General features: G+C 42.5%; 2 protein-coding genes across 12 annotated transcripts; one reads left to right on the forward strand and one right to left on the reverse strand.

Annotated features, from left to right (window-relative positions):
- Positions 1-3153: 3153 nt before the first annotated feature.
- Positions 3154-13406, forward strand: ANKRD37 (ankyrin repeat domain 37). Of its 8 annotated transcripts, XM_055706671.1 has the most exons (6): positions 3157-3371; positions 3643-4110; positions 4404-4556; positions 5275-5366; positions 5908-6137; positions 10915-11159. In XM_055706671.1, exons 2-6 carry the CDS (start codon positions 3904-3906, stop codon positions 10989-10991), a joined length of 759 nt encoding a protein of 252 aa, XP_055562646.1. In that variant the 5' UTR covers positions 3157-3371; positions 3643-3903; the 3' UTR covers positions 10992-11159. The 8 variants fall into 8 exon arrangements, with proteins under 8 accessions (XP_055562635.1, XP_055562654.1, XP_055562646.1 ...); XM_055706660.1 differs by lacking the exon at positions 10915-11159 and adding an exon at positions 13315-13406 and having other exon boundaries at positions 3154-4110; XM_055706679.1 differs by lacking the exon at positions 10915-11159 and adding an exon at positions 12858-12949 and having other exon boundaries at positions 3155-4110.
- UFSP2 (UFM1 specific peptidase 2) lies at positions 6951-21812 on the reverse strand. Of its 4 annotated transcripts, XM_055706627.1 has the most exons (13): positions 21665-21717; positions 20794-20905; positions 19808-19886; positions 17777-17957; positions 17633-17699; positions 17233-17390; positions 16194-16386; positions 14547-14693; positions 13915-14079; positions 12429-12553; positions 10263-10339; positions 8695-8819; positions 6951-7267 (listed from the first exon to the last, which is right to left on the reverse strand). In XM_055706627.1, exons 3-13 carry the CDS (start codon positions 19869-19871, stop codon positions 7181-7183), a joined length of 1389 nt encoding a protein of 462 aa, XP_055562602.1. In that variant the 5' UTR covers positions 19872-19886; positions 20794-20905; positions 21665-21717; the 3' UTR covers positions 6951-7180. The 4 variants fall into 4 exon arrangements, with proteins under 4 accessions (XP_055562602.1, XP_055562598.1, XP_055562593.1 ...); XM_055706623.1 differs by lacking the exon at positions 20794-20905 and having other exon boundaries at positions 17233-17387; positions 21665-21812; XM_055706618.1 differs by lacking the exon at positions 20794-20905 and having other exon boundaries at positions 21665-21812.
- Between the last annotated feature and the right edge of the window lie 56 nt (positions 21813-21868).

The raw sequence follows: 21868 nt of genomic DNA on the forward strand, positions 1-21868 counted from the left end.
GCGGGCCGGAAGCAGCGAGGCAGGGGGAGCCCACCGGCCCCGCTCGGTTCGGCCCGGCTCGGTTCGGCCCGGCTCGGTTCGGCCCGGCTCGGCCCGGGGTCGGGGTCGGGGTCGGCCCCGGCTCGGCCCGGCCCGGCAGGCCGCTGCCTACCTGGCTGCCGAGGGGCGGGCGGGGGCCTGCAGGCCCGGGGCGGGCGCTCGCTGCGCGGCTCCATCGCGCCCCGGCGGCCTCCCGGGGGGGCGAGGGGGGCCCCGCCGCCTCCGCCCGGTCGCGGTTGCCGGGCAGCGCCGCCGCGGGCCTGCGGGGGGCTCGGCCGGCCTGTGAAGCGGCCGTTGGCGGGTGTCCCCCCCGCTGTCCCGGGGAACCGAGCTCCACAGCCCGAGCAGGTTCGTGACTGCGGCGCCGGGTGCAGCGCGCACAGCGTTTCAACGAGCAGCCCGATACTCGGTATACAAAGCCCCGCATGTACATCAGGTTTCCGAACATGCATCTCCTCCCTCTGGCGCCTCTTCAACACGTACTTTTCATCTCCTTGGGCAGTTACCTGAATTTCTTGTTTATCTTTGCATATATTAGCGGTTATTTAATTTCTGTTACCTTAAAGCACCTGCTGGCTAATGATGAGCCCTTCCTTATTGCCCACCCTGTGCTGGGTTTAATCCGTATCAGCGTGATCCCGGGCAGGGGATCCACCACCTTCAGGGTGGCAGTTATTTGGTTGCTGATCTATTCCTACCACAATTATTTTACCCTGGTTTGTTTTCTTTCAGCAGTTAGCATGTCCTCGTCAGAAGGCTCCTTATTTCCATTCCTGTGGAGCTCATCTACATTGGAACTACCTGTCCCTTCTCCAAGTCTACCTTCTTTCTCAGGTAGCTGGTGGCCAGGCCATGTGGACACAGGTGACGGCGTAGGACAGGCTGTGCTTTGGGGACCCACGGGACCTCACCTGCTACCGCCTGGGCTGGCTGCAAATTAAACTTAGAAGCCCAAAGTGCTCGACCGAAAGTGAATACGGGCAAACCCAGGAACGGTGAGTGCAGTTCAGTTAATGAGGGCACTAGGCTGCGAAGCTTCGGTCTGCCAAATGGGACTTAACTTCCAAGGGTCAGAAACTGTTCGTTGTCATGTAGTTGGTTTCCCCCATATAGATACTACCATATTTTGAGGGATAATTGAGGAAAGATGCGGTTTGTAGCTGGTTTCTCCCAAAATGTAAGGCATTGTTTCCACTTCTGTTGGTAGCTTCTGGCTGTGTCTTCTGTAAAAAGGGATATAAGACCAAAATGCATCAAGAGTGCTTTTAAAATAATCTTTAGCTGCATTCCCAGCTGGTTTTTTTTTTGCTTTTTTCTTTTCCTTCCCCCCAGATGATTATCATCCTTCCATTTTTGGCATCGCAATCTGTTTCTATAGCAACAGGGACAGAGGCAACAGTCAAAACAGGAGAGTAATGCTTGTGGATTTGTGTGGTTAAACCTGTGTGGTTAAACCTGTGGGCTCCGCAGGATGTTTTCCAACAGACACAACTGACGTAAAGCGCCAAAAAACTCCTAAAACTCATCCTGGTTCATTTTGCATAGATGATACAGCCTAAGAAGCTTACAGGAAATGAAACTTTTTTCTTAATTCATCAATGAACGACTTGATTTAACAGGCAGAGTGAAGAACAGTCTGAAAGCAAGGATACCCTTCAGCAAAGGCAGTTAGTGCTGGGCTGCATTGCTGCTTTTGATGCTGAAGGGTGTGAGATTCAACGCCAGGCCTTGGTTTATTTATCTGATTACTTGCAGCCATTTATTAAGACCAGTTTTTCCAATTTAGTTTTCCTGACACCTATGCAAGATGTGTGGTCTGGGATACAAAGCGCAGAGGAAACTTTAGTGAGTTGTGTTCCAGAAGAGCTGTAGCTGGGAAGCCTTGCCCTTAAGTGGCACCTGGGCTGGGCCGTAGGAGATAGATCGGAATTGTTACATCTCTGTTTATAACCAATAGAAGTATCGGTTATTCAGAGGCAGAAGAGTTTTGCAGGCACTAATGAGGTGAGAAAAATGTGACAGAAGCTCAAGAACTAATGAACGGTGAGAATTTGAAGAGAGTTGTGGCTGGCAGTATGCGAGGGTTTGTGTAAGTGGTTAGGCTGGAAAGATGGGATTCCTCAGGTGCAGCTTGAAACCTATGAATTGCTGAGGTCAGGTAGGGGAGGGAAGATCTTAAAAAAACCCAAAACAACAACAAAAAAAACCCCAACAAGCTCTTGGCCGATCCAATCCAAGACTATTCAGTGTTAAACTACTTCTGGATATGTGTGTTTTCTGAAGAGTCTTTATAGTTGCATGAACAACAACTGTGGATTTCTGGCATCTGTGCAGAGGTATTTCATCCCTAACAATGCATAGTTAGAAGTGTAGGGATTTTATTTGTTTATTAACTAATTTGCTTGGCTAGCTGTTCAGGAAAAACACATGTTTGGTAATTACACAGGTCTATTTCTTTCTGTATGAAAGGAGAGGTGAAAACTGTCACTTAATGAAATAATTCTGCTGAACTGATACATTACCTATTTACCTGGATTTCTGCGCTTTTAAAAATTACACATTCCACTACTTAAATAATTTATATTTGCTTTCCCCAACGAGAAGCAGGAAGTAGTTGTTGTAATGTTTGCACATGTATTTCAGGACTATGTATACCCTAAAGGAACACTGTTAGTCTTCTTTTCCCCTAACTTTATCAAAACATGCAATTTTTTTTTAAACAATATATGACTTTTGACCACACCCCCCCTTTTTTTTTTTTAATTATTCTAGTTGTTATGAATAACTTCCATAAGAAACACGTAGGGATCTGACACAGAAGGAAACGCTACAGTGCTAAGGAAACAGCATTGTATACCTTGGACACTGCGTTAAGGTGCTCTTTGTTTCTCTTCGGGCTTTCAGTTGCGAAGCATGATTAGTGGTAATTGAATCCTCTGTCCGATTTGATTTACAGGCAGTTGCTTTTAAACGTAATCTGAGCGAAGACTGTGTCCGTGCAAAATGAAGTCACGCAGTTGTTTTTGAAAACTCGAAGCAGATGGTGATGGAGCGTTCAGCTCTCCCACCCCTGCCTTTCCCAATGCCCCCGAACACCTGGTGCTGATGCTCTGTGGGGGGAAAGCAGGTGTGTCACCATGAAACGTCGCTGTCACCATGTTCAAAATAGATACCAAGCAATTCCTTTTGATGGTAACTCTTGGGTACGGTTGTGGCTGGTTCTGGTCTCCAGCACAGAAAGGTCTATGGGTGGAAAGCTTCTTTGTGACAGTGGCCCATAGTGGCCCGAGCGTCCCTGGGACACGTAGTGCTCAAGGAAGTGACAATGAAGTGTAAGTTTTGCCGGTGTGTTTTGGACAGAGATGTAGTAGGTGGCTGTCCCGACCGGCACCATCACCAGTGCTAGTCCCACTCAAACTGGTGATGCCCGTGCTGTGGTGTGTGCCCCAGTGGGAAGCCGGGGCTGGATGTTGTCCTACCTGTGCAGGCTCCTGAGCCCAGTGGCAGCGCTGGGGCGGGAGGAAAGCAGGGTTTGCTTTATGCTGACTCAAGCTTTTTTGGGGGAAAAATTCCAAGTTAATCCTCTATTTTTTCCTTTCCTAGGTCCAAATCCGCCCAGATCCAGCCTTCCCGAACCCGCGCTAAGGCACGTTGCGGGCGTCGCGCCTGGCAGCAGCAACCCGGGGACCGGGACCGCTGACCCCGCGGTGACAGCGGCAGGAGGGGGCCCCGGGCGGCCGCCCCCCGGCGCGGCCGCGAGTGTGTGCGGGACGTGCCGCGCCGCCCCGCTCGCCATGGCCGCCCCGCCCGCTCCCGGCTCCGCTCCCGGCCCCGCTCCCGGCGCCGCTCCCCCGCGGGAGGCCAATGCGGCCGCGCACTGGGCCGGGCGCTGGTGCCGGGCGGCTCCCCCCGCCCGCCGGTGGACGTGCCGGTGCCGGCCGCGGTGGGCGGGCGCTGGGCCGGCCGCTCCGCTGCGCTGCACCCGCGGGGCACGGCGGAGGGCAGAGCGGCCCCGCGGCTCGGCCACCCCGGCGCGGAGGGGCGATGCTGGCGCTGGGCTGCGCCTCGGAGGTGAGCCGGGGGGGGGTCGGTCTCTTGCGGAACCGTGCGGGGCGCGGTTTGCCCGGGGTTGCTCCCGGGCAGGCTGCGCACTGCCGGGTGCCGGTCGGTATTTCTGGTTATGAGATTTAAAAGCCAAACCAGTCATTGCATTGCTTTTGGAAAACGGGCACTCTCAAGGAACGTAGAGGTCCGATGGGGGGATGTTTTCTGCTACGGTTCGGTGTTCTTAGGCTTGCCGTGGCTTAGGCTGGCGATAACGGTGTGCTTTATTTATTTATTTATTTCTATCTTATTTGGTTTAGTCTGGTAGCTTCAGCAATCTGTTCGAGGCAGGAACCGGTGTGAACGCACCTGCAGATGCCTTTGGTCAGTCTCCAGCTCACTTGGCTGCTTGTGGTGGTGAAGCTTTCTTCCTACTTTGGCAGCTGCAGACAGGAGCGAATTTGAATCAACAGGTAAAAAAATACAGAAGTTTTTCTTCTCCCCTTCCGGTCTGGCATGTCAGTAAATCCAATTTATATTCTTTACGTATTTTTTTATCTAAGAGAGGGTTTATATGCACAGTTGCGGTGCATGAAGTACCTGGGGTTGCTTATTTTAGAGTAACTTTATTCAGGGATGAACCAGAAATCCTCTGTGTGCCATGTTAATGATTTCATTTACTATGTATAATGCAATTTTCACTCTTACTGTGCTGTACAGATGTCAAAATAACTAAATTCTTTTACACAAATGAGTACTCGTTTTTCCTCTGAAATTTTCACCCCATAAGGATTCTTCCTCTAGCTGTGAAGTTTAATTTGTTTATACTTCTGAGCCAGTAGCAGCAAGCTGTTGGTCACGGCAATCCCTGAATGATGCTGAAAGACGCCAGTAATCAGCATAGAGTGGATTCTGTGTAAATAATCTTTTAGAAGGTAAAAGTTGAACGAGTATTGCACGCAACAGTATTCCTACTTTGCTGTGATGAATACACTAAATATTTAACGGCAGTTCCTGAGTACTCTTTACTAGCTATATTCCTTTGGTCTCTCTCTCAACTCACGGCAGAGTGGTATACAGAGTAACATTTCTACAGACTAACGCCCTGTGAACAGTCATGTTGGAGAACAAGATAGCTTCATCCTTTTCCCCTTCCTTCAGGTGATGGTTATGTATAAATTGTGTTTTTAGGATTGCTTTGGAGAAGCCCCGATTCACAAAGCAGCAAAAGCTGGGAGTTTGGAATGTCTTGCTCTCCTTGTTGCTGGCGATGCCAAAATTGAGTAAGTTGAACTACATTTAGTCATTTCAGTATCAAAGGATACGCACATTTTACATGTACTTTTTCTTGTTCAGTGTGCATGCCAAGACTGTAAATGTGGCACAACTATAGTCATAAGAGCAGTATTAAAAACTGCCAGAGACATAAACACCAAAGCAGCACAGACTGTATGCTGCTGCTTAGTTCCACATCAAAGACCTCTACAGTAACTGCTAAGAGAATATTCCTGATCATAAATTCTCGTTGCTAGTTTTCCGTTCTGACTAATGCTGTGCTCACCCTCCTCTTGCCTTTCTGATATACTAAGCCAGTCATAGTCTGTTGACAAATCTGTTTTAAAATAATTATTCCTTGTTGCATTGAATACCAGCCCTCTGTACGAGTAGAGCCCCATGCAATCCTTGACAAGCCTTCTTGGTACCGATACTCCATACTTATTTTTACACCTCTGTCTAAAGTCACCACATAATTAATCTTGCTCAGTGCTTGCTCATAACGCAGTCCAATTTAATCACATGGTTATTGTTAATTGTGTGTTCCAGTTTGTGCAACAACAGCGGACAAACAGCAGCAGACCTCGCACTGGCTTACGGCTTTCTGGAATGTGCCAAGTTCCTCACAATAATTCAGCACACTCAGACAATGAAACAGAGAGGACAGTCTGGCTACCCACGCGGTGACAGACATGGCTTGCCGAGAGAGAATCCAGCTGCGCAGAAACAAGAAAATCAAACCAGCAGGTCCATAAGCAGGAAGCGGAGAAGATCAGGTGGTGGGTAATACTGTTAGTTTACTACAAGTCAGAAATCTTTTGTAATGCTTTTAGCATTTAAGTACATAAATTTGGTGTTAGATAGGTAGCAGTTGGCTTTAGAAGCCAGCTAGTAAGGATTAACTTGCATAGGTATTTATGGTTCTTATAAAAAATGGATAGTACGTGGGGCATGCTATGGAAAACACTAATGGGGGTGGCAGGGAAGAAATGGTTGGTACTTTTACTGTGTACTGATGGAGTAGCTACAGATTTATTCTTTGTTCATATGACAGATCTTGTCTCCTAGCTGACAAAAGAAACAGCTTGTAACCCCACAATGAAATCAAGGGGAATCTGAAGTCTGAAGAAACATGACTAGGCTGTATGTGCGTGCATGCTGGTGCACTGTCTCCTTTTGAGGAGGAGGAAAGCTCGTTTATTTTTACTTCTTACAGAAGACTGTGTTGTTGTTTGTTTTTTTTTTCCAGAATAGTTGTATTCATACAGCTATAAATAAATGAGCATATAATAATTCTCTCACATTTTTTTGTGTAAATATAAGAACAAAGTTCATAAAATTCAGTACATATAGCCATTTTTCTCCCATTCCTCTTCTAAAACACTGTTATCAACAGTTCCAGCAGCAAACAGTGCTTTTGAACAGATTCATAGTGCACAAGACAGCTGGTTATATGGAACTTGAAGGGAAAGGACAGTTCATCTTCTCAGCAAGAAAGAATTCCATAAAATAAAAGGATTGGGCATTTAATCTGTAAAGTTTTTGGCATAACAAAAAATGCTATATAAACATAAAATTGTCCTAAGCAAAAGAAGAATTACAAATACATTTATTAGGTAACTTAGAAATACAGTTCACAGCAGATAACTCTTATTTTTTAGAGGTTTCATTAAAAAAAAAAAAAATATTTCTTAATTTAAATTACTCAAGCAAGATTTCTATGACTGACTTAAAGCATTATTTTGATAAATAACAAGACAGTTGTATCTAGTTTAGCTACTATTGTGGCTTGGCTTAGTATGTTCCAGCATAAGAGTGGAGTTTAAATGGTTTTTGGTCGTTGAGGTAGGCACAGATTATAATAGGCATCCTTGTTCCAAAACTCCGAGCCCTTCCAGCCACACCAGCCCTGTCCAAGAACAAGCAAGACAGGAAAACCAGAATTCTTAGATTTAAACACTATCTGCTACTATTGGATCTATTTTATTTTAATAATTTTAATCTAAGCTGTAAGAATTACTTTCAAATAGCTATAGAACGCAATGACACACAGTTTTCAGGAAGTTCTCTAAATACCTGGAAACACATTATTGAAAAATAGTCTCTCTCTCTCCCGCTTCCTCCCTCCCCACCCCAGCGCAGTTCCTAAAAAACAGCATCTTTTTCTCCCTCTCCCCCACTTCCTTCAGCTGCTACAGAAAGACTAATATTATTCCGAAACTCTGTCATTCTCATAGTTTCCATTTCTCTTGTTGATCTTTCGGAGCCAAACAGAGCTCTTACTATCAGAAGATACAAGCGCCGCTGTTTATCGTGCTTTAGCAGAAAAACAGTGTAACATCGCTCCTAAGTTTGCGGAGTACCACATAATTGTACAAGGGGTTTTTGAAGAAAAGAGCTACAAACTTCCAGTCAACCTCAGTTCCTCTCCTCCCCCACTACTTCTGATGAGGAAGGGGGGTTCTGCATGTGTTTTATCCTCCTGGACCATTCCTGAACACCTTGTAGCTGTAACAGCCTTTGGTTCCAGGTGTTCTTTGGAAATGGTTTCTTTCTGTATTTGTTTCACCCTTTGATCATCATAGGGCTAGCAAGACGTTTCAACAGCTTTTTCAGTTGGGCCTAACCCAAGGGTGTCAGAGATACAATAAAACTTGCTATTTGCAACTTAGTATGAAGAACAGAAAAAAAAAAAATGATTACTAAGCAGCTACAGGATTATTTAGCCATTTTCAGTTTTGACACCACGTTTGCTGTTTTGTATCGTGCTGTGTCATCCCTTTTAGTGGCTTTAAATATGGAAATAACATTACATACCCTTTAGCTCTTCAGAGTTTTCCCGGATTTTCAAAAAAGCTCAGTATCTGCCCTTTAAATTTAGTTCAAGGCCTAGTAGGAGAATGCCTAGTGTTGGATTTCTTTTTCTGCATTTTTAAAAATTTTAAATAAATGGTTATCTTCTCTGCTTCAGTAACAGCATTTTACAGGCTGAACAGATTTTTCTGTTGCATTCAAAATACCAAACACATTTACTGTATGTATTACCAGGTAAAAGGGGAGATGGTTTAATTTAGAGAAAGAACATTTCTTTGTGCTATAGTAACTTTTTGTAGTTGCTGACTCAATATGTCTTCTCCAAAGACACCAAGTTTCAGAAACTAACAATAAGTAGCATATATGCAGGTTAACTTGGATCAGCACTTCCTCCACAAGGAACAGAGGACCCATAGAACAGCCAATTCGTATTTGGCTGTACATTATTTGTTTAATGCCAAAATATATGTATATATACATACATGTGTGGATGTGTGTATACATATGTGCATCAAGTCTCACCTTTTCCAAAATAACGTGCAGATCTTCTCCTCCAGTGTAATGTGGGTCTAGAACCAAATACTTTATGCGCCCTGTAACCTCATTCCAAGCCACTCCTAATATTGTGTGAGCCAAAACACCTCCACCTAAAACAGGAGGAACACAAATTTCTAAGAATTTTTCACGGAGATCGGCTAAATGCGCAAGCCTAAAAAAAATGTACATCAACACTTTCTATTAACAGATGAGCCTGGATAGCAAAATGATTCTGAAGCTGTTCTACATACATTATCTTTACCAGAGCTAGGGAGGATGACTTATTTTACTTTATTTACTACAACTACAGAATTTGCTTTCCAAATTTCTTCCGTGTCGTCAAGGCGGTTTGAGTCCTTAACACTTCCACCAGATGAAGGCACTAATATTTCAAACATCTGTTTTGCTCACTTTTTCTTTAAAGAAACTTAACTGCAGAAAAGCGATCTGGAAAACTTCCTGGTTGTAAAAAGACTAAGAAGAGAAATCAGAATTCCTGCGTAAGGGTTATCTGCTGTTCTCTACTAAGCTCCATCAATGGCTGTTAGGGGCAGAACAGTAATTTCCGACTCCCCTCTCTCTAGCCTGCAAACAGGGAAAAGGGGTATTTTGGGCAGCTGGCCACAGGTTGACTCTTGCATGTTTCTTTCAGATAGCATGAGGAGTTTACGTCCTTGGGATACCACAGTAATGACTTCACACAACAGATAGGAATTGCAAAAAACCCCAAAAGAACAGAAGCAAAAAAAAAAAAAAATCCTCAAAACCCACCAAAAAAGCCAACCTGCACCCTTCCAATAACAAAATAAACAACTCTGCAAGACAGCATTACAGGGAAGGATAAGTTACAAAGATTTTTCAATAACAGGATTCTAAATTGTTGACATTTGGACAAAAAGGCTGCTGAAAGGACAAGAATATTTCATACCAAAATCTGGACTTCTAGCACCTTAATTTGAGAGATTAACACTGTCTTTATGGAGTGCCAAATATGGATTGTGAAAACTGCTAAAATTTTATTAAAGCTGAAAATGGTATTTCAATATTCTTCACTTTATAAATGACAGCTGTCTTTGAAATAGTTCAATTAAGGTTACAGCATTCTTACAAACGGCATTTCTTACGTTACCAACATTTCAGATTATTAAAACTTGTCTTGGAAACAATTTGGCTAATACTCTTCTCTTCAAAGCCAGATAAACACTACTCTTCTGTGATGGGAAGTTCTGGGGAACTGTATGAACTTCTGCTCCTCTAGAGAGCAAAGGTCAGCTCTCGCGTTCTGACTTTAACAACAGTTTTTAAGAGCACCATTTAGAGAAGATTTTTCTTACCAGGTTTAATATTAAGCTTGGGAGAAATACCAAGTGAAAAGATACCAGCCAGACTAAATTGTACCATTTTCTAGGCTCCCTTGGGAATAGCATAGTTTTAAATTTATCTAGAGTTTTGATTAACTCTTGCACAGCAAACAATGAATTCTAACTGAAATGAAATTCATCATAGGGAGGCCATGCACTTTCATCACCATTCTTCAATCCTTGAGCACTTACCGATCATAACTGGAGTTCCTTCAGTCTTGAAATGATTAGCAAGCTCTCTTCCTTGCAACGCTAGTTCAGAACCTTGGCTAGGTAAGAAAAACAATATATTTGTCATCCTCCCTAGGCTTAATTCTCTACCCATTATACTCATTAACCGTAAAGGTAACTGATTAAAAAGTGGCTTAGAGTGTTCCTGTGTAAACGCTCCAGGACAATCAGAAAAAAGGTTTTTAATGCTATGTACAGATTCTGGTTGGCCCAACGCATCCGTTGTAAGCCTAGCTGCCACTGGAGCGCTTTGAGTCACCCAGCTTCTGTAGTGTCTGCTGCTTGTCTCCTACAGCAGGGGCAGCTGGTAAACCCCCACAGGTCCCTCCAAGTGGCTGAAAAACAGACTGGCTACACCTGTCAGCAAGGCAGTCTGAAGTAACAGAAATTCATCAGAAACAACAAAAATAAGATGTCAGTACAGGTGTTTGTAATGACACCTCTTCAGATAGGTTTCCGCTGTAATTGCACCAGCAATTGCAGTACTCATACCCAAGCTGGTTTTAAAAAAAATAAAATCAAATCTCAGATAAAATTAGTCATCTGTCCAAAGCAACACTGAACTTAGCTTTGTCCTGATCTCCTTGCTTTCGTTTTCAACTACGGGGACCAGCCACAGACAAAAGAAGCCCGCATGGAAGAGAAAGGCACACACACAATATGTGCACATACTCCAGGATCTGGAGCTGACAGACGCGTACTCCCCTTAGAAGACTGACAGTACTCCCAAAAGTGGTGACAGAAGCTAGGCAAGGAAATAAATACAGATATCTTTAATATCTTGTCTTTATGTTTCTTCATGTAGTGGTTAACCTTTCGAAAGCCCAAAGAAAGCTCGTTTGCCTGCTTCTCATGTTCTTGGAGAGAGAGATTAAATGCGGACAGTACAAAACCAGAACTCTGGGAAATGGTGCATTTACAGTAACAGATTCAGTACTAGTGTTGCTGGTGCAGCTGTGAAGTCTTATTTCCATGAAGAGTTAGAGGTGCTAGCTGGAAATAAGCCCAAGAAAAAAATGCTATCCACTGCCAGTGACCAGCCGAAAAAGATGCATGACATTTCTTCTCAGCATGGTAGTGATGCTGGCTTTTCCTAATCCTGAAAAACACTGCTGCTTCCTTGTAGCAGCACTATGAGCAATTCTACCCACTTCAGAAAGGAATCTATTCTATATTCTTATGTGCAGGAATAAAAATCTTTGTACTGGCAGGGCCTGTCACAGCTGCTATAAATAATACGTGGATCATCTGCAAATACAAGCTCTGGAACAAAAAAAGATTAAAATTGGCTGTATAAAGCTTTACAGAATACTGAAGAACGGAACTATTTTCCTACCATTAAGATTCACCACACTCAGATGTTCTTTTACAATATCTACAGTAGAATTTATTTTAAATAAACATAACTAATGAGTAGTATTTTGTTTGACTAGAATTTTCATACACACTAAGCTAGTATATATTCTTTATGTCACAACCATATTTATCACAAAACATTCAGGGATTTGTTAGCCTGCTTAGTGCTGCTTAAATGATAAAAATCCAGTCGTTTTACTTCTGACAAGTGCTGAACATTATTCTTTTTCTCCCAAATATATTTCTAGGGTTCTTTATTGTGTATGAGTGCATCAGATTGTCAGAATGGAAACAAATCCCTTGTTTTATCTGTCACACAAACCCAGAAAAAGAGAACGCTATTTCCAGGCTGCTCAACAATTTGCCTCAATCCTGCACTCTCATGGGTTAGCTCCCTGGACAAAGTAATAATTTACTGTCAGTGTGCATTCAGTTCACTATGACTGCCAGAGCACGTGCCTGCTTCAAAGATTGTTTGTGATGCAAAGGAATAGGTTGAATTCCACATGAGTTTAAATATCGTTAAGCAATTTATAGCAACTGCAAACTGGAACCCCAACCCCCCCCCAAGAAATTTAGCAACACCTTCATCTGTAAGCACTCAGCACAACCAAAGGCAGGAATACAGGGTTTATGAACAAGGAACCCTTAAAAGATGTATTATCTCTTTTATTCTCCCTATTCTCCCATGTATTGTAACGATAATTTGCATTTTAAAGCATTCAGTCTTTTTAATAATTACTGAGCTATTGAACAGATATTGATTCTTACCTGACAAATAGTATTTTTGATGTTATTCCAAAAAGCTGATTCAAAACAAGCTGTACCTCAATTGAACCAATCCATTGCCGTGACCCAACAAATGCTGCAGGCTTGTCTCCAGCATCAACCAGTGCCTTTGCAACATCATCAGAAAGAATAAAAACAAACATCAACAACATATAGTAGGCAATTCCACCACTTTTTGTGAACAAAGTTGGTTTATATATACGGGAACGTATTTTGATCCTAGCCAGTCAAAACCAGACAAAACGATGCTGAATTCATTCATTGCAGTTCTGTTTTGGAAATGTTACTTGAATGCTAATATAGAACAGTGCCTGCAAGCACAGAATATAACCCCGGGTCCACAGGCAGACTCCAGGCTGGGATGGTGAGCGCTGGGCTGTCTAATCATGGAGTGCATCGTTTGTCCTGCAGAAGCCACTTCACAGACTGAAGTACCTGGATTCCCACGCAGAGCATCTCAGAAAAGGATCCATAAAACAGTGCTCTGAGGAAGAGGCCAACTGAAATACACTGAGGGTTGTGATTTATTTTAAACTCTTCTCCATTCTGAGCCTTGTATGTTACATGCAGCACTCGAGAAGGGCCTTTTCCGCTCAGGATACAAAGCCCACAAAGTCTCCTGAAGGCTGCTGCCCTCTTCTAGGTGTCTGAAAATACTACAGGAGTGCATGGACTTCAGTTGCTTTTAGCTTTAGGTGTGGACTGAGAAATGTTCAGCAAACACAGCTTAAACTTTAGTGCTCACACCCCTGTTAGGTACGATGAAAGCTGTATTATGACCCAAACCAGACTTTGCTAAAAATGTTCAGTAAATAACACAACGTACTATTTTTAGAAAACTGAAGCCAATTGCACTATTTCTTCCTAGGCATACAATCAATATTAGCTACCCAAGTCTACAGTTCTTCTTCAGTGCTGCTAAAAAATGAACATATTCAGGTATAGAATTTGGGTATTTCACAATAGAAAAAGAAGTGAAGGACAAGTTAAAAACCAGGACAAGCCCACTACTCTCAGAGGCAAAGTTGCAAAAGGTAGCAGTAAATCAATGCATAGCATCTGGGAAACTAATCCAGCTGTCACCAAATACAAAAGTAAGTTTTAAAAATTATTTCAGTACGATACATTCATTGGGTTGTTTTCTTTCATTTGGCAAGAACAGTGAACATGTCATAATCTCAGCTTCTAATAAAACATTAATCCAAGGAAATATTTAGAAGACTATTTTAATAAGTCTTATTCATACAGATCATGTCACCCAATGCTGATAAACATTTGGAGACAGATCTCCTATAACAAAACTTGTTAAAAATAATAATTCAGAACTACTGTAGTTCAATTTAAGAGATAAAAATATCACATAAATCTGAAGTCTACAATATATGAATTTGATATTTTAAAAATATGCTGTGCAAACTTTTCTGGACAAATATACACAAAACAGTTAATCTGCTTAAACGTTCTGTACCTGTTGAATTTCCTTGTGTGTTGGTATAGGTGTATCAACATAACCTTGCTGCTTGAACCAAGAACAGATTGTCTGCAAAGACCGATAGGCACAGCCCCAGCCACTGTCATCAATCCGATCCTGCATATAGTGGTGATAACTATATACACCATGTACTAAATAAACCTGCACAGAAAGGGATAATACAAATGTATCTGATCACGCTTGCATCAATTTTCAGCCAAGTCATACGACTCGTCACTTGGACTGTAAAAGCTTTCCGTTGGGGATTACAAGTCGCTGGAAGAACTGAAGGTTTGTTATTCACATACAATTACTCCTCCTGGTTTTGTCTCCTAAACACCTCCATTCACAGTTTTAGTTTCTCGTCCTGGTTCTGAGAAACTTCTAAAACACATGCTAAAAATACATGCACATCCTTTTCCAAGAAAATAGAATCTCTTTGGGACAAATACAGCCATATAGCCAAAGCAATATCATTTTGTGCAGAGAAAGCTCATATGCTAAAAAGGCCAAGTCAGTTGCTTCACTTTCTCATCTATACCATATTGACTACTAAATGACTTCTTTTAATAACAAATCTCAAGTAAAATAAAGAGTACTTTTTCACAAATGTTTCAATTTAAACTTACCATACCAGCCTGTGTACCAGGTGAATTTAGATGTAAATGTGGATTTCTGAGATATCCATCTTTATATGGTTCATCTGGAAAATGATAAGCATTTGCTCTCTTGAAATACGGTCTGTCACAAGGCAGATTGAATAACTCATGCAATTCCTACAGGCAAGTTCAAATAAAAATAAAGAGCGCGACTCAAATTCTGGATTAAAAGAAACATCACATTGTAAGTAACAATGAATACAAACAATTTTAACAGCACGGTTTAGCGAATTGATACATTACAATCTGCTTTATTAAACATCCAGCATGTTCATTTACTACTAGATCTCACCTCTCACAGGAAGCTTGTGCAGGCTTACCTCCTACCTAAAGGGCCCACTATTTGATACAGTCCTGTTGCAGAACACCTGCTGCGGGAGCCCCGCTGAAGATGCCATGAGTGACAAGCATCTTGTGCGAGTATGAGAAAATACACCATAATAGAAAAGGATTACAGTTTTATCTATGAAGTAGTATAGACACACACTCTGACTTATAATCTTAACTAATAAGACATACAAATGCAACATACTGAGGCAAAGTAAAGATACCGAGCTTACACTTTGAGCAGATTCAGTCTATTTTTAAATCTCCTCAGCGCTGTTTACAACACAGCGGCCACATTTGAAGAGATATTGTCTAATTTCACAGAGCTTAGAAGTGAAAAGAATGATGAGATCATCTAGGATAAAATACGTTTTACGCCGATGACCCAACACTGAACCCAATTAATTAGCTACAGGGACACTTCGCAGTCAGTGGGTAAAACTCAACAGCAGACAGAGAGCAGGAAAGACGTAATGTGCCACCGATGCCCGAGGCCTCTGCAAATGCAAGGAACAGATCAGGTTGTATACACCCAGTAATGCTTCACATGGAAGAAGAAAATGAAAAGTCCCCGCGGCTTCTACACCTCTAAGGCGGCAGGAGACTTTCCCCACTCTCAGTGTGTGTAACTGCGTGACCTGAACCGGCATCGGCCAGGTACATGTCTCTGTCCAAAAGGAGCACCACATCAGAACATTCTTCTGCCCCATCCGTATTCTTTTTTCTAGATGTGCCAACACAGAGGGCAAAACCCAACCAACAAAAGCCAGCTTAAGGCTGGTCAGCTGCCAGCCACAAAAAGCAGGTCTCCAAAACAAACAAACAAAAACCCCAGTAACACCAACCCCAAGAAAGAAACCAAATCAAATAAAAAAACCCAACCCTAAACCTTTCTGGACATCTGTTAAAGCCTGAAAATAACATCACACTACAAGCAATTTTATATTCTGCCATGGAAGTGGAGAAATTCAAATAATACAGTACCAGAAGTATAATTTAGATAAAACCTATCTAAACCAAATCCTATATAGTTTTAAGGTTACTACTGTTCCCTTAGAAAAATGATATCTGGCACATTTTATAAAATAACTTCTGATAAATCAGGCTTCCATGTTCAGTATACAGCTTCAGTTATAATAAAAATTAACCAAAAATATAGCAGTATCTGTTAGTATTTATTCTACATTGGCTAAATGAAAAGCTTCACCGCTGCTTCAGTTACAATAATAATAATTAAATAATAAAAAAAAATTATTTAAATCAGGTTCTGCTAGTATTTGTTGGCTTTACCTTTCTGTAACTTTCCAGTTGATCATCTGAAATACCTGTAGGATACGAGATTGTTACGAGCTGACTTTTTCCAGGTAACATGAAATGAAATTGTTCTGGTACCACAATTGATGTTCCCTTCACATATTTCATGATGCACCTTTCCATGTCATTTAATTGCCTGTGAATTGCTTTCACCAGAAGATTTTGTACCCTGCAAAGTATAAGGGAGAATACTTTTAAAATAGAACAGTGACAGTGGATCATTTTTTCTCCTAGCTCTGACAGTTATACAATCCGTACATGTGTATTTGCATCTGGTCTGAGGAACTTACTACCTCCATGTTCCCACTCCCACAAAGACAGACACAACCTCACCATGCTTTACTCGAAGCATGTCTGCACACAGAAACTACTCCCCAGTGATTCAACCCTCCAAACTGCAAGTACTTCCATCAGGAACACAACCATTATGAGCATTTGCCAAAACAAAAGTTACACGTATGACTATATGGGCTTTTTTTTTTTTTTGCATTTTATCCACCTCATTAGCATCCTTCAGAGCCAATTCCTATAGAAAAAATGTGAGGAAAAAATACAGAGGAAGACTCTATAAAGTTTTCCACCTTCACCTACCCAGCTGGAGCCCCTAACATAGTGCTGGGATTACAAATACTCATCAAATACATGCCAGCTCTTGCTTCTACACACACTCACATACTACAAGAATTTTTAGAACATCTTCCTGACTTTCCCAATTCCTTACTAAGCAATGGTTATGAGTTATCCAATCTATCAGGCACTGATAAACTGAATTTTTTCTAGATAGCAGAAGGGTTGTGTCTCAAGATTATTCAAGCTAACAGCTGTCTAGAGGAGCTTTTAATTATTATTATTAAATTAACACAGTTAATTAATTTAGAAATTAACACAGCTATGTTCCATTATAAAAACAGCATATGCTACTTCATTAAACTGATCAATGATATCGCTTTACTTCATTATTTCAAGAAAAAGCAGAAATGAAGCTGAAAAATTAGAAGTTCAGGGTAGCACTTACTTTCCCCATGTTTCTTCTGGAGAAACAGACACAACCACATCAACTGGTAACTTCATATTTATGTAGTGGTGCTCCTTATTTTCCCTTTCAATGACTGGAGCCAAAGGAGCTAGCGGAGATGTCATTTCCAGCATCAGGTCTACATTGACTATCTGCTGCTGCAGAGAATGAAGACACCAATAGTACATCTCCAACAAACACAAGCACCAAGAAGGCAAAATTAAGACTAGATATTTGGTATCAAACTCAGTAGTGAAATACCTGGGTTAAAAAAGAGCTAGTAATGTTAAAGACAATCTTCTACGTGCTGATCTACTGTAAGTGGATCTCTGCGTTCGTGCTAAAAATGTTTAAATGATGGGTTGTCTGCTGTAATTTATTAGTGTAATGAGACACATACCGTATCTTGTAACTTTTTATCCTTTCTTTTGCCAAGCTTTCGTTTGGTCTCCTCATCTTGATCAAATCTGAAGTATCAACAGAAAGAGAAATTTCTATAATATGAAATTAATCTATTTAAAAAATAATTTAAAAACATACTTACTGTATAAATTGTCTTATCTCCTTACAAGCAGACTCATCGGTCAGCTCTGGAACAGTGTTCACACCACTGTTAGGCCACACATAGACCGAACTGTGGCAAATTCTTAATACAAGAACATCTGAGGACAGTTTGTTTGCAAGATCACTGAAAACATATCCTAATGCCTTTTTTGTTGATGCCTCTGAAACACAATAAGGATACAATTAGCCTAGAAAATCCCCTCACTTTCATTACAGATGCTGGGTGTGTATTTTTAAAATTTTGGATGTGTTTTGTTTTCGAAAAGAACCTTAAATGCTGTTATGATCACAAAAATGGCTATGTAAACAAAAACTGAGACAGGATTGCACTTAGCAGGTCTGTCTCAGACATTCACACAGACACCTGCCTGAACAAAAGCGTACCGTTTCTCTCAGATGCTGCCAAATATGAAGAGCTGAACAAATGACAGAAGAATAACCTATACTGTAGTCGATTCTCACACCAGTAACTCTTGACCAAGCCTACAGCTACAAACTTCTGTGTACAGACAAACTTCTCTGTATGGTTATATTTAGTCTTTTGAGTAAATCCTGGGAAGATTCAACCTGAGTCACATGTTTCTGACTTCAAGTAATTATTCAGAAATACAAACCAAAAACATACTAAATTTTTGGAAAAGCAGGGCCTACACTCCAGCTGCAGACCAAATTCTGGCCAACATTAATCTGTAACTGTAAGCCACACCCTGGTCAGCCTGAATCCTTATTAACTGTACAGACAGCTGTCTTTCAGAGCTTGACTCTACTTTTTAAGTTTCACCCGCTCATTACAACCTGAATCAACACTGGATACAAAAGAGCAACTTTTGCACATTACCAGCATTGCTTGCCTCACAGGGGAGATTAAAAACCATTACTTAGAATGCAACACATTATACAAAGCCTGACAAGCTATCAAAGTCTATGCTGAATTCTACTTCTTTAATGCATTAAATTAGATTTGGACACTATTAGTTGAGTTTTGCACTAGAAGTCTGTAAAAACTACAGTAACAGAAAAATCCAGCAGAACTCCTCCAAAAGATAAAACTCACTGCCCTCCAAAGGAACGCTCTGCTGTATTTACACACTAACAGGTGTGAATACCATGGACTTGGACAATCCGAATATCACTCTGCTTCACTGTGCTTAAAATTCACTACATTGTAAACAAAGTCAAAACAGCCTTTCTCTGAGGATGCAATTCACAAAAAAGTTGCTATGCGTTAGGCTAACCTACTCACTACTTCTGTTCCATATTGTGAACTGAAATGAGTCCAAGTTCCTTTTCAAGGTTCACTGGCACTGACTTCAGAGTTTCCAGTAAAGAAACGACCTTTTAAGATGCAGAATGAGCTACAACCGAGCTGAAGACACTCTCCTACCACACTCCACCCTATGATAGCTCAATGGCCACTAATAGCCTTGAGCAGCCTTTCCCAAATGAATGTGACATTACTGTAAAAACGTGGAACTAGAGGAGCCTCTTAATGCCACGTGGTCTAGTTCCTTGTTATCACACGGAATTGCAGTAGCCAATCCCACCTAAATTCAGTAGCTAGTTAGCTTGTTCATCTTCTCTATTTCTCTAGAAAGACTGGAACACAAGCTCAAAACTGCACTATTAATATCATCCTGTTATAACCAAATTCATTGTCGTTAAGTTATTCTGTTAGTTTAGAATTTCAGGGTCAACTTTGGATTCAAACTGAAAAGTGATCCCAATACCAGATCCATAAGTAGCAAAAATACATAAATGAAATGACCAAAAAAATGGCAATTTAAACTTTACTTCAAATTAAAGTAAAAAACCATGCAATGGAAGATGACTGTCACAAAATGAATGGAGAAAAAGAAAAACATTTTTTGTACTTAATCTTTATGGGTTTGGGAGGGAGCACTTCACATTTGGTGAAATGTCACGAAGATAAACATCATAACTAGTTAGTTAATTAATAAAAGTTTATTTATACAAATGTTAAGAAATCTGTATTATAGTCTTACAGACCCACCATCAATAGTTGCTAGCTGAAATGCAAGATCCAAGCCTCCTCTTATTCTAAAGAGTACGTCCATAGCTTCTAGAATTACCTAAGGAGAAAAAAGAAGCAATGAAAATTAATAGTTATTTGAACATGCATTTTCTGAAGTTGCAATTAACTGTTATTATACAACGGCATGCAAGCACACTGGTAATTACTGCAGCTGCTCAGGATAGAAAAGGCCAGAGAATAAACTGGTGAGCGGCACAGCAGCACATAGTTGCCAGTACCTAAATTACATCAGTACTGCTACAAATACAGTCCTTCACACATTTCCTAACTAAACAAGTAAGTCTCAATTCTACACTTTCACCATTTAGAAATAGTTTGAGTAAACTGTCAATGTTTTTACTGTTTCAATTCCAAATGTCATTTTTCCCATTTTATGGGTCTTCTTCCACATCAAGTAAACCAAGGACTGCTCTGAGCTTTACAGCAGAAAGGTAGTTAAGCACATCTATAAGTGTGCACTTGCCTTGGTTAGGAAATCACAGCTTCAGGGGAAAAAAAAATTAAAATGGACATACACACCACCTCTAAAACCCACGCTGAGTTTCACATTTGACAGAAAAGCTGCTTATGCCAGCACAGAAACCACCCAGCTGTTTCCTTCCCCTTCCAAAGTCCCTGCTCTGCGTCCCCACAATTGCTCCTTGCAGACCTTTTAACACAAACTTCATCAAATAACTCATCCAGATGGAAAACCACCCTTTTATTGAGAGAAGACTTTTTCAGCCAGAGCAGTTCCTGGGCAAGTTCAACACACCACCACCACCACCACCGCCATGCCTGTACAATGAGGAACAAAAGGTGACGATGGCCCAGAAAATGCGTGGGTACTGCTCAGTCTAACAGTCCATGAAAAGAAATGCTTTACAGCATTAACTGGTCTAAAAAAATAACATCACCAAACACCTGTAAGAAAAATTACACTAAGACCCTTTGGAAAGACTTACCGCATAACTGTTTGCTTACAAAGTATGGGAAAATTCCAGGTGCAACGCTACCATTATTCGTGAAACAGAAACATCGAAACACAGGGCTAATTTCCTTTCCATTAGAAGTGTTCTAAGCAGAAATAGATAAAAAGATATGTATGCCTGATGAAAATATAAGTATCTACGCTTTCAGCTTTGGGCAAAGGATTTTCAGGTTTCCGGGATTCTGGAGTAATAAAGTTTACTCCAAGAAAGCAAAAAGGCAAGATTGCAACATCTAACATCCTGGTTCCTGAAGCATAATCCTGAAGTATTTCAGGTAACAATTTCTACGTTACAAAGGTCTTGGAGCGTGGGATCCACAACCGCCAGCATGTGAAAAACAGTTTGCCTCGGTTGATGTGAAAGATTTTTTTTTTAACTATTTTTTATTTTAATTATCACACGTTCATGAGTGAGCAGCAGAGCTCTGCAAGGGGAGTAAGAGCGGATTTGGCCGTCTGATAGCGGCCCGTCGCGGACGATGCCGCCCCCCCGCCACAGGCCGGGCAGGCCGCGCTCCCGCGGGGCGGCGGGGGCGGCTGCGGGGGCTCCGCGGGAGGCGCCCCTGCCCCGCCTGCCACAGCCCGGGCCCCGCCACCCGCCCCCAGGTGCGCCCCGGGGGCCGAGGGCCCAGCCGCCGCCGCGCAGCGCCCACCAGGAGCGGGCCGGCGGCCCCCAGCCCGCCCCGCTCGCCACAGGACGGGCCCGCGGCCCTGCGAGCGGGAGGGAGCGGCCGGGGCAGCCTCTAGCGCCAGCCCCCGGCCCGCCCGAAAGCGCCCTCCGCGCTGAGGACGAGCCCCCCGCCCCCCAGCCCGCCGCGGGGTCCCCGGGGGAGGGGCGGGCTCACCACGTCCGTCAGCGCCGCGGCGGGGGCCGTGCCCGGCCGCATCCTCCCCGCGCAGGCGCGCTCCCGCCCCGCGGCCCGCACGGACGGTCGGTGGCGCCGCCCCCCCGCCCCCAGCCGCACTGCGGTGCTGCGCAGGCGCCATCGCCGCACCGGTGCGGGGAGCGGGGGGGCGGGGGGGCGGCGCCCGCGAGGCTTTCCCGTCTC

The sequence above is a fragment of the Falco cherrug genome, chromosome 1 (assembly GCF_023634085.1).
Source record: "Falco cherrug isolate bFalChe1 chromosome 1, bFalChe1.pri, whole genome shotgun sequence".
In the NCBI taxonomy this organism is placed as follows: domain Eukaryota; kingdom Metazoa; phylum Chordata; class Aves; order Falconiformes; family Falconidae; genus Falco; species Falco cherrug.

Coding starts and splice junctions, on each gene's coding strand:
- ANKRD37 (XM_055706660.1), top strand. CDS start 3,904: ATGCGGCCGCGCACTGGGCCGGGCGCTGGTGCCGGGCGGCTCCCCCCG. Junction 4,111..4,403: donor CGCTGGGCTGCGCCTCGGAG/GTGAGCCGGGGG, acceptor TATTTGGTTTAG/TCTGGTAGCTTCAGCAATCT. Junction 4,557..5,274: donor GAGCGAATTTGAATCAACAG/GTAAAAAAATAC, acceptor TTGTGTTTTTAG/GATTGCTTTGGAGAAGCCCC.
- UFSP2 (XM_055706618.1), bottom strand. CDS start 21,706: ATGCGGCCGGGCACGGCCCCCGCCGCGGCGCTGACGGACGTG. Junction 17,958..19,807: donor TCAGCTAGCAACTATTGATG/GTGGGTCTGTAA, acceptor ATTGTGTTTCAG/AGGCATCAACAAAAAAGGCA. Junction 8,820..10,262: donor AGGAACTCCAGTTATGATCG/GTAAGTGCTCAA, acceptor CTCCTGTTTTAG/GTGGAGGTGTTTTGGCTCAC.